Raw genomic sequence first — 13,075 nt, 5'->3', positions numbered from 1 at the left:
CTATTCTGGCTAGGGCTGATGTGAGGGCCACAGGCTTCCAACCCCTGCTCAACAGTGAGCGGCAGTGGTCTTCCCAGGATTTCAGATGGGAGTCTTTCACAGCAATGCCTGGAGATATCGGGGATTGGCTCTGTGACCTTCTTCCTGCAATGCTCTACTTCCTGCAATGCTCTACCACCAAGACACAAACCTTTCTTCCAGGCTTCGCTACAACCTCAGACCCTGACCAAGCTTTCCCATTTCTCCCCCTTTGTGAGAACCCCTTTGTGAGAAGCTGAGTGCTGGTCTCTCCCAAGGGGAGGGGGTGGGGAACCATATGGGCAGGTGGGTGACTGAGCAGCTATTTATGCCTATTCCACCCCCTCCTGTTCATTGAGCTTCTACACACCCCATAACTCTACAGTGGCGCTCTCTCTCTCTCTCCCTTCGCAAGCCACCATTGCTGGGGGTTATCTAGGGATTTGTCTTGAGTGCAGGGAACCCAACTCCCCATTTTTGCTGATTTCACACTGTAGGATTCTCCTGGCTTATTCATTATCTGTGTCTTTGGTCTGTTTGGCATTCAGTTTGGAAAGGAAAGGCAATTGAATGGCAACCTGAGGCATTATGGAACTAATCTCACACTTGAGTCCCAAGACTTCAAGGTTGCTGGTGTCTTTGTGGGGGTGCTTTTTGGCCTACATTGCTCACCTTGGACAGCAAGGCCTGGGTGCACATTTTGGATTCATGTACCCAAAGCTGACACAGCAGGGAGGGTGAATTTACTCCCAAATCCTTGGCTGGGGAACCATGGAATCGCCATCGCCATCATTATTATTTTTAGATTTTAAGCATCTTTACTGAAAGTTCAAAAAGTGCATAATTATATGTGAGACATAAATAAAAGAGAGAAAAAGAGTAAGAGAAACAGAAGGGAAAATAAAGCGGTGGGGGGGACCCAAAATGGTATATTTTACAAGGTTGTTATTGTACTCCACCACATCTAAACCTATTACAGTATTTGTAAGAATGGATTCCAAATATCATTGAATTTGTCTGTGGCAAGTCTGCATTTATATGCAAGTTGCTCATATGCTGTGAGTTTGTATAAATCTTCAATCACCATAATTTTTTTATTATCTGTACCGCACCCAATTGACTGGGTTGCCCCAGACACTCTGGGCGGCTTCCAGCATACACAAGAACATAACAAAACATTAAACATTAAACATTAAGAACTTCCCTATACAGGGCTGCCTTCAGATGTTTTCTAAAGGAATGTGGCTTCCACATGCCCAGGGGGTTTGAGGGATGCTTCCCTCCTGGATGTTAATTCAAACTCACCTGCCTGTACTTGCATACTTTGGTTATTTATTACCAGGTGTTTTGTTTTGGTCCGTTTCGTTCCATTTCATAAATGGGGCATTTCCACCATTGCATATCTCTTTCAGAGTGTGTTGGCAATGCACCCATCCTCCCCCCATGTTTAAAATAAATAAATAGATCCCCTCACTCAGGGTTTCATAGGAGCTCATGATCCCACTTGGGTAAAGCTTCAATACAACACTCATCTTCATTAGAGCCATCAGGAGTGGATGTCCTCGCCTTCTGTGTGGATTTCCAAATGTTACGGAATGAGACTCCAAGCAACAGAGTACATGCCTACACTTTACATTGCGGGATCGCACATAGTGCTACAGTTCCTAGGGAACTTACTGGCTAACGGGGACCGGCCTGCTTCTCAATGTTATTATTTGGAGGTTCGCGTCCAACCTCAGTAGTCAAGTTTCATTGCTGGGAGGTGGGGCCAGTCCTAATTATAGGGGTGGAGCCGACAATAGCCAGGCAGTCAGCTCTGGAGATCACCCTCCAACTCCTCCTTTAGTTTAATGTTTTCTTGTTTGCAGGTTAACTTTTTCTTCCTGTTTAGCAGGCGCTGCTACGGTCTTTGACTGGTTGCTGTTGAAGGACCAGGAAGAAATTTTCCTGCATTGGCAGGTTTTGTCTTCCCCGTAGCAATTTGTCACAACTTTGGCGGTTTATGGCCTTGGGTGGAATCCTTTAGCCCTTTCTTCCCTATAATGGGAGGGGGGATGTGAAGTGGTGACTCCCCCCCCCCCGCCCACGGCATCGATTCCAGGGTCCCCTCTTCAAAGGGGTTATATAATGGGTGTCATTGGCCATACACCAAAAGGCTGTCAGTGAACTACCCTGCATGCAGGGATATGGGCTGCGCTGCCTGCTACACATATGTCTCATAGTGCACCCCCATATCTCATTTACCCTGATGTTTCCCAGTTCCCCCGGCTGGGGGGCTGGGGGTGGTAAACGCCCAAGGCCTAAGCCAAGGTCTTCCTACATTCAGAAGTTTAATAAAGTTGTGGCCTAATTTAATTCCCTAACACGTTGTCAGAGTCTTTATTACTTCCTTATGATCCCTGGGGGCTGGGGCTGTCGCGGCCTGGTCACACAATTACGATCACACACAACTGGACTGTGCCAAAACTTCCCTCTCTAAAAGCCCTGTGTATTTGTATTAAGTCTTCCCGCATGCTCCCTCACTGAGCTATCACATACCCTCCAACCTTTCTCCAAAGAAAATAGGGCATCCTATTCCATAATAATGATTATTATAATTTTATTATTTATACCCTGCCCATCTGACTGGGTTGTCCCAGCCACTCTGGGTAGCTTCCAACATATATAAAAATACAATAAAGCATTAAACGTTAAAAATCTTCCCTGGGGGGCATTGGGACTGGAAGGGCAGAAGAAAGGAAGCCCACCTGTAGCCCCCCCTATTTATAGGGAGATTAGGCAATAGACTAACATTTCATAGAATTATGAGAGAATGTTGTCTGTTTCGTGACCATTCATTCTGAGGTTTGATGTTGCAGCTTCAAAGCATGTATTGCATGTTGAATAGGAGAAATTCACACCAAAATGCTGATAATTGTTTCATGAGGATTTCTTTCCCCTTCCAAGCACGTGCGCATGCACGCGCACACACACACACTGCAGCAAAAATGTGGAGAACTGGATCAGGGATCAGAAAAATACAAAACCAAGAGAAGCAAAATGGACCGATCCATCGGTCCCTAGTATGAAATGAGGGACTTACTTGGTTGGTCGATAATCTGGTATGGTACGGTCCAGTGATATTTTCTCACTGAGGTAGGAATTGTAGCCATATTTCTCATGCGGTCCCTTGGCTTTCTCTTCCTCCTCAGGGGAAAGCGTGGCAGGAAGCCCACCTTTCCCACGGCCACCATAGCCTTCAATGAGCCCCAGTGATTTGGACAGACCTGGAGAGAGAGAAACAGGATCAGTTTTCAAAAATGGGAGTCAACCGTTGCTTCTTTATCCCAGAATCAAAGATGTAACCCAGGCGTTGCTAAACCTTCTGGGCCTGTGAACACAATTCATCTTTTTTGAGTGAGTGTGTGTTGGGATTTCCACTCCTTCCCCTGGTAATTTCTGTCCCTCACCTTTCCCCAGATCAGCTGTCCCTGATTCACACACACATTTACTTCACTTTTCCAAGTGATTAGGGTAAAAGCAATATCCAACAGAATTAATCTGAGCTTTGAAAAACACAAAGAACTGAAAGAAGGAAGAAATGGCACACCCTCTCTAGGGATGTAAGAAGATTTCATTTTATTTTCCACCTTGCATTCGTCACACACAACATTGTTTCTGTTCCACTGCAGTTCTTCCACCAACACCTACATGATTCATCACCACCACCATCGTCATTTGTATGCTGCCTTTCCATAGGTAAAGTTCTGCTCAAAGTGGCTTACAGCTTATATCTTTTTAATTACAAACATAACAAAAAGCAGCCATGAACAATAAATAAAATGCATTAAAAAGCTCACAACCAAATTGAGGGATTTCCACATACATCATAAGATCTAAAAGTAAACATAAAAAAATAGTATCAACAGCAGCAATGAAACTCCCTAAACAGTACCCCAACTCTAGCAGCCTCAGCTTTTGTAGCTGGAGTCAGTCGGGGCCCTGCCCTTCTGGGGCACTGGAAGCCAAAATAGAGAAATCTCCCAGCTGTGCCCTGCTTTTAATGGGCAGGCCATACCCCCTGACCAACCGGATTGGCTGGCCCGGCCAGTGATGCAGCCGGGAAACCCCAATTATGCAGGTCTGGCCTCTGCGCACATGGAGGGGTCATGAGAGCCCGCAACACCAGCTTCTCTTAAGGTGGAAGTGGCCTTGCTGTCTGCTGTGGAAAAATGATTTGACCTATGTAATGTTCCATTCAGCTGCTGACTGAATATGAGGATTTATATATGTGCCACGGAGCCATAAGTGCCTGAACCCTGTCGAATGACTGAGCCCATGTGTCTGGGCTGAAGTTATTTTTGCAATGGCACAACGGAACAGGGACTCTTAGCAATACTAGAACTTGGGGACAATCAATGAAGCTGAATGCTTGAAAAGTCAGAAGAGGAGTACTTCTTGCAAGACATATTATAATTATGGAATTTGCTCTCACAAGAGGGAGACAAGCATCAATTGAATGGCTTTAAAGAGGATTAGACAAATTCATGGAAGATTTGGCTATAGGTTGTTTTGAATTAAGTCCTAAGGCTGAGCAATGTCCAGTTTTCAGCTTCAGTGATATACTGATATAGCACAATGTCTGAAATAAGGATGGAACTATGGAGAGCTGAACTGGGTAATGTCCTGGCAAATGCTACTCATTAGGAGACACACTTTTACTTACCCAGTTTAACATATTGTTGCACCTGTTGTTTTATAGAACAGAGCAAAAAGGGTGGTAGAAGTCAGGAGAGAAGCGATGGCCAGCTTCATCATTTATCCCACATCACAATTTTTTACATAGCACACACACACATGCATTGTGATTCACGATACATTGCCATGCCCAATATTATGAAAATGTTACCACAACGTGGACCCATTTTGGATGATGCCTCAATACATCACCCATCGCCCTATTAGAGTAGACCCTAAGTCACTCCTTTCTATTAACTTCAATGTTTAGAGGTAATGTTGAATTCCACCCTGGGTTTATGCCTCCCCTGTGTGAGGCAGTATGCTGTTCGGGTCCTGCTTTTGAGCTTAGCATAGACACCTGCTTAGCCACTCTGAGCACAGGATGCTGAGATAGATGGCTCCCTGGCCTGATCCTGCAGGGCTCTAATAATAATAATAATAATAATAATAATTTATTTATACCCCGCCCATCTGGCTGGGCTTCCCCAGCCACTCTGGGCAGCTTCCAACAAAATATTAAAATACAATAATGCATCAAACATTAAAAGTTTCCCTAAACAGGGCTGCTTTCAGATGTCTTCTAAAAGTCTGGTAGTAGTTGTTCTTTTTGACATCTGGTGGGAGGGCCTTCCACAGGGTGGGTGCCACTACCGAGAAGGCCCTCTGCCTGGTTCCCTGTAACTTGGCTTCTCACAGTGAGGGAACCACCAGACGGCCCTCGGCGCTGGACCTCTTATGTTCTTACCTTTATCAGATTCCTCCACTCCACCCCATCTATTATTGGTATCATGATTTAGCTACTTCCCACTGCTTTGCTGAAAAGGGACTAATTCATGGAAAGGGAGGAATTGCCAAGTAAATACCTATCTTTTCAGTGAATGTATCATAGGATTCTAGAGTTGGAAGGGACTTCGGGGATTATCTAGCCCCAAACCCCAGCAATGCAGGAATCACAGCTATGCCATCTCTGGCAGATGGCCATCCAAGCTCTGTTTAAAAACCTCCAAAGGAGAGTTCACCACCTTCCCAAGGTAGTTCGTTCCACTGAGCTAAAATGAATGCAGATATAATGGCCAATTTAAGCTTTCAAACAAATAAATAGGACACAGCATGCACAATACACAAGGCCTTGGACTTTCTGCAACACAAAGTGCTTTTTGCTCCACTCTCTTTAAGGAAAGAGCCAAGGGGCAAGAGCGAGTGTCAAAGAAAGAAAAGCCAAGCACATTAAGAAGGGATGGGAAGACAAAGTAATATTTTATGACATGCTTCACTGTGCATTATAGAGAGCAGTAGCACCTGACATTTTTACATTTATTTTTAGGAGAGATTCACACCTCCCTCATTGTCAGGCACTACTGAGCACTTTGATGGATGATTTTTATTCTTAGCGGTGATATTTATTTTCCCATCGCTTCGGCTGAGGGACCCTGCGACCCCTCCAGGCAGGCCTTTTGTGTCGTTCCTTTATTTCGACAGGAGGTGAACAAGAAACAAAAGAGCGCAATGCCACAAGATCTGGATTCATGTGCTCCCCAATGTGATGTTGCAATGCTGGTGTTCAAGGCACTGTGTGTGAGAGAAAGGGTGGGGGGAGGCAATGTAAGGGACGGTATGTTCACCAATTAAATATGGTTAGAATGCAATCAGTTTCCATACTTAAAAACAAACCGTCCAAATCATCTTCAAGTATATTCTTCTTACCCAAACCTCCAGTTTAGGCCTTCAACTCAAAAACGGGCATTCTGGGGGTTTGGTGTGGGAGAAACTTATACCTATTGCAATCCCTGTTTGGCTCAGTAATATGATGACCCACTGGTGGAGGAAGAGGGGGGAGGGGTGGGGGGAGCACACTCCCCCCCCCACAGTGCGATCCCAGTGAGGTGCCATCGTGGATGCCCACTGCCTGCACTGAGTGCCACGCCCCCAGGACACGTGCCACGCCCCTGCAGGCAGCGTGCCACACCCCCAGGATGCGCACCAGCCATGCCCCCCAGTGCCTGCTCTCCGCCACTGTGATGGTCTAGGGCCCAATCTTTAAAACATTGGTCCGCATGCATCTGCCAGCTGGGCTAGCAGCAGCCCCTCCCAGAGGCTCCTTAAGAGATTTTGCAACATTTTCCAATAGTCATGGATCAATCGGTTGCCTTACACAGCAATTCCAGCTCCTGGAATCCGTGAAATAAGTTCAATGCATCATAAAGCCAGTCCACTCCTATCAGGAAAAAGTTCCACTGCACCACACTCCTTTCCAGGTCATTTCCTCCCCATCCCACATCTCAAAAGGCACCCAGAGCCATTGTCACAAAAACTTAAGTGTTCTCAGGTGAGATGCAACCATTTGGATATGTGCATTCCCATTCTGCCCCAGCCCTGCACGTCATCCCACTCGCCACGCTCCCCGTTGCCAGATCAGCCTGTCAGAAGAGATTCACTAAGGCAGTCAAAGTGTCACTTTGTTTTAAAGTGTATTCAACGGCAGATCCGCAAAACGTAGACAGGTGCTCTTGGTGGGAGGAATATATTAAGTGCCCGGCATCAAGATTGGAAAAGACAATGTGACTCCGCAGTGATTGAAAAGTTGTCTTTGAAATACCTGGCCTTGGAAAAGGAGGAATCAATCCTAAGGCTTCCCTGAAGGAAAATACCTTGATTCATTCGAGTATATAGTGGTTGATGGGTACTTCAATCCCTCCCAAGCTAGCTCACCTTGAAAACTAGGGAGCTTCTGCAAATGGGATTCTTGAAAAAGCTTGAACTCTCAAGCCACCTCTTAAGGATTTGCAAGGAAAATGAGAAAAAACATAAAGGGTTTCAGGCTCCTTCCTCCGCCACACTCCCCCACCAGTAAAGAAACAAAAGGAAGGCTCTTGTGGTTTCAAACAGAGAGGAGTCACTAGCAACAATGTGGACTGACAATGCTGAAATTGGCTAATAATAATATATTTATATGCCATCCATCTGGCAGGGTTGTCCCAGCTACTCTGGGCTACTACATTCTAAGCCATGGATAGGCAAACTCAGGCCCGGGGGCTGGATCTGGCCCAATCGCCTTCTAAATCCGGTCCATGGGCGGTCTGGGAATTGACGTGTTTTTACATGAATGTGTGCTTTTATTTAAAATGCATCTCTGGGTTACTTGTGGGGCATAGGAATTCATTCATTTTTCCCCCTTCAAAATATAGTCCGGCCCCCCACAAGGTCTGAGGGACAGTGGACCGGCCCCCTGCTGAAAAGGTTTGCTGACCCCTGTGAATCTAAGCCTACTACAAAACCAGTTCCTCTGTCAGAAGAGCAACATATAGGAAAATAAACAGAGCCTGCTGGATCAGACCAGTGACCCATCCAGTCCAACATTCAGTTCTCACAGTAACCAACCAGAAAGTCCACAAGCAGTAACCAACCAAACAGTAACCAACAGGACGTCCACAAGCAGGATGTGAGCACAAGAAGCACTCCATTCACCTGCAGTTCCCAACCACTGGGACATAGTGCCTCTGACAGTTGGTAGCCATCCCTGACTCTTGTGGGGGGAAATTCTATAGTTCAGCTGTGTGAAAAAGTACTTTCTTCCAACATTCAGCTTTCTTGGGTGACCCAAAGTTCTGGTGTCATGGGAGATACTAAGAGTCCCTCTTTTATTGGGCCGTTGAGACATTCATTTCATCCCAGACACAAGGGCTCAGTCCCTCAGTCATTCAACTAGGAATGCCAGTGTTCTCTGATAAAAAGGTTTTTATTAGGGTTTATAAAGAAAAATACAAAGATTTTTTATCAAATATCTCTTTTTTCACCAAATTAAAACATTAATCAAAGAAAAGAAAAGAAAAGAAAAGAAAAGAAAAGAAAAGAAAAGAAAAGAAGTTAAAGTGAAGTTCTTTAAGCCCAGGTTCAGACATGTTCTTCAAGGGCTCATGAAAGCCCACCTCAAGAAAGAAGTGAACTTGTATTGACTTCTATGTTATCTTTTATTAAACCACCTCAAGGCAGTTTACAATAAAAATCCTTTATAATACAGTTAGAATTTTAAAAACATAAACCAGCAGTATTAACAGTCAGTACAATTGTTGTAACACACTTAAGGCCTCAAAGTTCTTCATCGTGAAATAACACCCGCACCAGGGAAGAATTAAATCAGCAATACCAGGGAAATCATGTACAGGTGGCCTCGAGCTCTGATGTGCGCTGCTGCCGGGTCTCTGCTCCAGTCCTGCAGTGAGAGCTGGAGGACTGTTGTTTGGCAATCTGATCATGCACAAACTCCTAAAGGCTAACTGCTTAATTCTGCTGACCCATCCCTGCCGAACATATGTGGGCTTGGACACCATAATTAAGTCTCTGGTGCCACAGAGTTGAACGTGGGGTTCAAGGCTCCATTGAGCACCACCAACAACATCATGCTTAGGCATGGTGACGGTAATGATGGTAAGCCCAGTTGCTGGTCATGGGCTCTTCTGCGACCAGGCCCTTGCCCCAGTATGCCACATATTGGTACTGGACTTGATAATTTCCTAGCACATAGGAAGGCAGGAAGCTGCCTTATACCAGTCCGTCAAGCTCAGTATGGTCAACACTATACGACAATGGCTCTGCAGGATTCCAGAGTCTCTCCAGCTCAAGCTGGAGGTGGCCAGGAATTGGAACCTTCATGCAAACCAGGTGATCTGCTCCTGAGCTACAGCTACTGAGCTGCAAAGCAGGTCCTCTGTTACTGAGCCATGACTACTTAGCTATGATGCACTTCCCTGGAATTTTGAGATCAAATGGAAGTTCACCTCGTTATGCAGATTCGAACAGCCACCCTTCCAATCAGCAAGCCCAAGAGGCTCAGTGGTTTAGACCACAGCACTACACACATCCCTTGGTCCTGCACATTATATCATAGGGGTGGCCCAGGGCATGAGAACTTACTAGAGGCAGATTGAAATAGAATGTGTCAAGTGATTTGGTGAGTTCCGTGAGATTCTAGGGCATGCTGCTCTTAACCAGAAAGCATAGACCTGTTGCCAAGTATGGAGCAAATCTTACGAAAGCTTGGAGGAGCAAACCATGCACCCAGCCACTGGTTTTCAAAACACAAGTGAAACAGAAGGATTGTTGTTGTTTATATTAAATAATAAAAAATACAAGAAGCAAAGATAGGGATGTTTAGTGTATCTGAGCACTTATGAAACCCCAAGTTCCCTCCTGTGTCATCCTATCTCCAGATTAACAAAAGACCTGGGGGATGCTGGAGGTTTTGACTCAGATTTATTATACAAGCTTTCCATCTAGAAGCTTCTGTACACCGGCGATTTTTGTCATCGAGAGAGCTCTGAACTTGTCTCTCCTTTTCCCTACATCCAAAATACATGGTACTTCTGTTTGACTGAGTGATGGTGGCACTCTGCAGCAGCACTGAAAAGAAAACACAACCTAGTATTCCTCCATGTGAAGAGAATGTTTATTAAAGAGCTTTCTTCTGTACACTGCAGAAAGTCCACTAAAACTGCTGCTACTAATTACCAGTAGATTATTTAGCAGTCATGTTGTGCCTGATGTTGTACAGATCATATAAGTGACACAGTAAGTGCCTAGAGCTTTTCTGATCTTATGGCATCTTCAGGCAGGACTGGGAAAGACTCCCTTGTCTGAAATTCTGGAGAGTCATTGCCAGTCACTGATTGATGGCAATGCTGAAGTATGTGATCATCCAACCTCTGCTTGAAAACCTCCAATGACTTTACTTTCCCAAAAAAACCACAGTCCTTCCTGTTTGGAATAATCCAGACTGAAATTCCCAAGTTTCAGAAAAGGTTATTTATGTATGAAACAACTGCGGCCCGTGTTTTGTTAGCACCAAAATGGAAAATGAGTGAGGTCCCAACCAAAGAAGATTGGCAGCTTAAGTTGACAGAATATACACAACTTGCAGACTTAATATATAGAATAGGAGAACAAGAAGAACATACGTTTGAGGAAGATTGGAAAATGTTTATTAAATATATGGAAAATAATTGTGTACGCTGGCAGCATTAAGACAAATTCAACAGTGTAAGTAAGTTTTGATGGATGTAATAATGGAAAACTGATTGGTATAGTTTTTCTAAAATATTCAGGGATATAAGGTATGCAAAATGAAGCATGGAAAGAGAAGAAGGTAAGTCACTGATATCTTAAGTATGTAAATGTTTATTTGAAATTGTAAAACAGGTAATTCAATAAAAATCATTTTTTAAAAAAAATGAAAACCTCCAGTGAAGGAGAGTCCACCACCTTCCCAGGTAATTTCATTCCAGTGTTCAACAGTTCTTACCACCAGAAAGTTCTTCCTAATGTTTAATAGGAATCACCTTCCTTCGAATTTGAATTCATTGGTTGGGTCCTACATAGAGCACTGGTTTAATTCACCATAAGGCAGCAATACAAAGCAGGGTTTGTCGCTCAGTGGTAGAGCATTTGTTTTCCAGGCAAAATTTCCCAGTTCCATCTCTGACATTTCAAGGTAGGGCTGGGAATGCCTCCTGTCTGAAAAGAGTAGAGAGCCACTTCCAGTCATTGTGCAAACAAGACTAAGCTAGACGGACCAACAGTTTGGGCATGTGAAGGAAGAAGAGTGAGGGTGAACATAGCACAGCACTATTATCTGCCGCATCTGTTCTGTCTCTTGCATGCACATGTTAAAAGGTGAGGAGAGAAGCTTCTCAGTCATATGGCACCACTTCTGTTATGGCTGAGAGCCTGGTCCATTTCATTTTAGGAAATTAAAGTGCTGCCGCAGTCCAAAAGTGAGCTCTGAAAAACAATCACGTTCAGCATCTCCGAAAGATGTAGAGGAAGGAAGAGGATATAAAGCACCACGCACAAAAACCCTGCCTTAACTACATCAGAGAGCCGGACCGAAGGCTATGGGGCAGTTAAGTGCTTCATAATATTTATCTTCCCTGAGTGAAAGGAAATACAACAATTCATGGCTGGTGGAGACGGAAGGATCAAATTTCTCTCTCCACTCAAGGAGATTAATGTCATAAAAGATCCAGTTACAGATAGGTAGCCGCGTTGGTCTGCTATAGTCAAAATAAAAAAATTCCTTCCTGTAGCACCTTAAAGACCAACTAAGTTAGTTCTTGGTATGAGCTTTCGTGTGCATGCACAAGATCCAAGTCGTCATGCGTCATTACAGAGACACAATGCTAAGTTGTGAAGTAAGGACGCTTTAGGCATTTCCCATGAAATAGGAGTAATAATATTCAGTGGGGTTTTTTTGTTTTGTTTTTTTTAAATGAAAAGTTGGAAGAGTGAGATTTGCTGCAAGCTGAAATCTGATGTCCATAACCGTAGCCAGGAAGAGAGCTGCTGGAGATTTTCTTCATTTTCTTCCTGCTCTTGGGAAATACAGTGGTACCTCGGGTTAAGTACTTAATTCGCTCTGGAGGTCCGTTCTTAACCTGAAACTGTTCTTAACCTGAAGCACCACTTTAGCTAATGGGGCCTCCCGCTGCCGCTGTTCCGCCGGAGCCCGATTTCTGTTCTCATCCTGAAGCAAAGTTCTTAACCTGAAGCACTATTTCTGGGTTAGCGGAGTCTGTAACCTGAGGTACCACTGTACATAAATTATGGAATAATTATGGTAATAATTTGACCATATTTATTTCAATTGCCAGATGAGGGTAAAGCATGGCCTGGTCAAGTTCAACTGCAGCACCACATTAACCTTTGAGAAGCTGCAGAGAAAATGTGGAGTTTGGAAACTTCTCACACTTCTTGCATTCAGCGAAAGTAACAAAAAGAGCCCAACAAGACCAAGAAAAATAGAAGGCAAATTATCTCAAACACGGTCTACGTGAGAGAAAATTATCTATCCCCATCTCAATAGAGATTCTCACAGAGCTAGACAAGGGGAGGAAAATGGCAACCTTGGAGGATCTCGGAGGAAACTGTTGCCTAAAAACAGAAAACGGCCAGTAACAAAAGGCCGCTTCCGTAATGGGTCAAGTAAGAGCCAGTGGCTCCATCCCACTTCTTTGTTTCAGAGGACCTCAGTAGAAGTTGCTTCCTGGTCTACCACTAGAGAAGGACAAGGGCAGGAAATACTGCCTATGTAACCTTTGTTCCATGAAAAGCATCTTGCAATAACTGTTCCTGTACTGGATTTGAGTGTGGTTTTATTCTGAGATCCCTTTGCAAGCCACCAAGGTGATACAGAGGTAGCCTGGGACCAGACAAATCTTTTCACTTGTGATTTGTCTCAGTTTCCCAAACTTAAATCAGTTTGCATTAAGCCAGCATTTTAGTGCTAATTTTTCCTAAAATACACATTTTTGTGGAGCAATAATGCATCTTCTATGTCATCTTCACT

General features: G+C 44.3%; 2 protein-coding genes across 2 annotated transcripts in view; both read right to left on the bottom strand.

The window, feature by feature from the left end:
• Positions 1 to 13,075, bottom strand: part of GTF2IRD1 (GTF2I repeat domain containing 1) — a 1,520,245-nt gene that overhangs the window by 254,956 nt on the left and 1,252,214 nt on the right. The gene's annotated exons all lie outside the window — the stretch shown is intronic.
• The window catches only part of GALNT17 (polypeptide N-acetylgalactosaminyltransferase 17), a 109,265-nt gene that overhangs the window by 70,418 nt on the left and 25,772 nt on the right, over positions 1 to 13,075 (bottom strand). Inside the window, exon 2 of the mRNA XM_083479636.1 lies at positions 3,101 to 3,284. Coding sequence (XP_083335762.1) covers positions 3,101 to 3,284 — 184 coding nt within the window. The remainder of the gene's footprint in view (positions 1 to 3,100; positions 3,285 to 13,075) is intronic.

This window comes from Podarcis liolepis (assembly GCF_965112155.1).
Source record: "Podarcis liolepis genome assembly, chromosome: 16".
NCBI classification, from domain to species: domain Eukaryota; kingdom Metazoa; phylum Chordata; class Lepidosauria; order Squamata; family Lacertidae; genus Podarcis; species Podarcis liolepis.
Note: the sequence above shows the minus strand (reverse complement) of the source record. Positions and strands in the feature narration are given on the sequence as shown.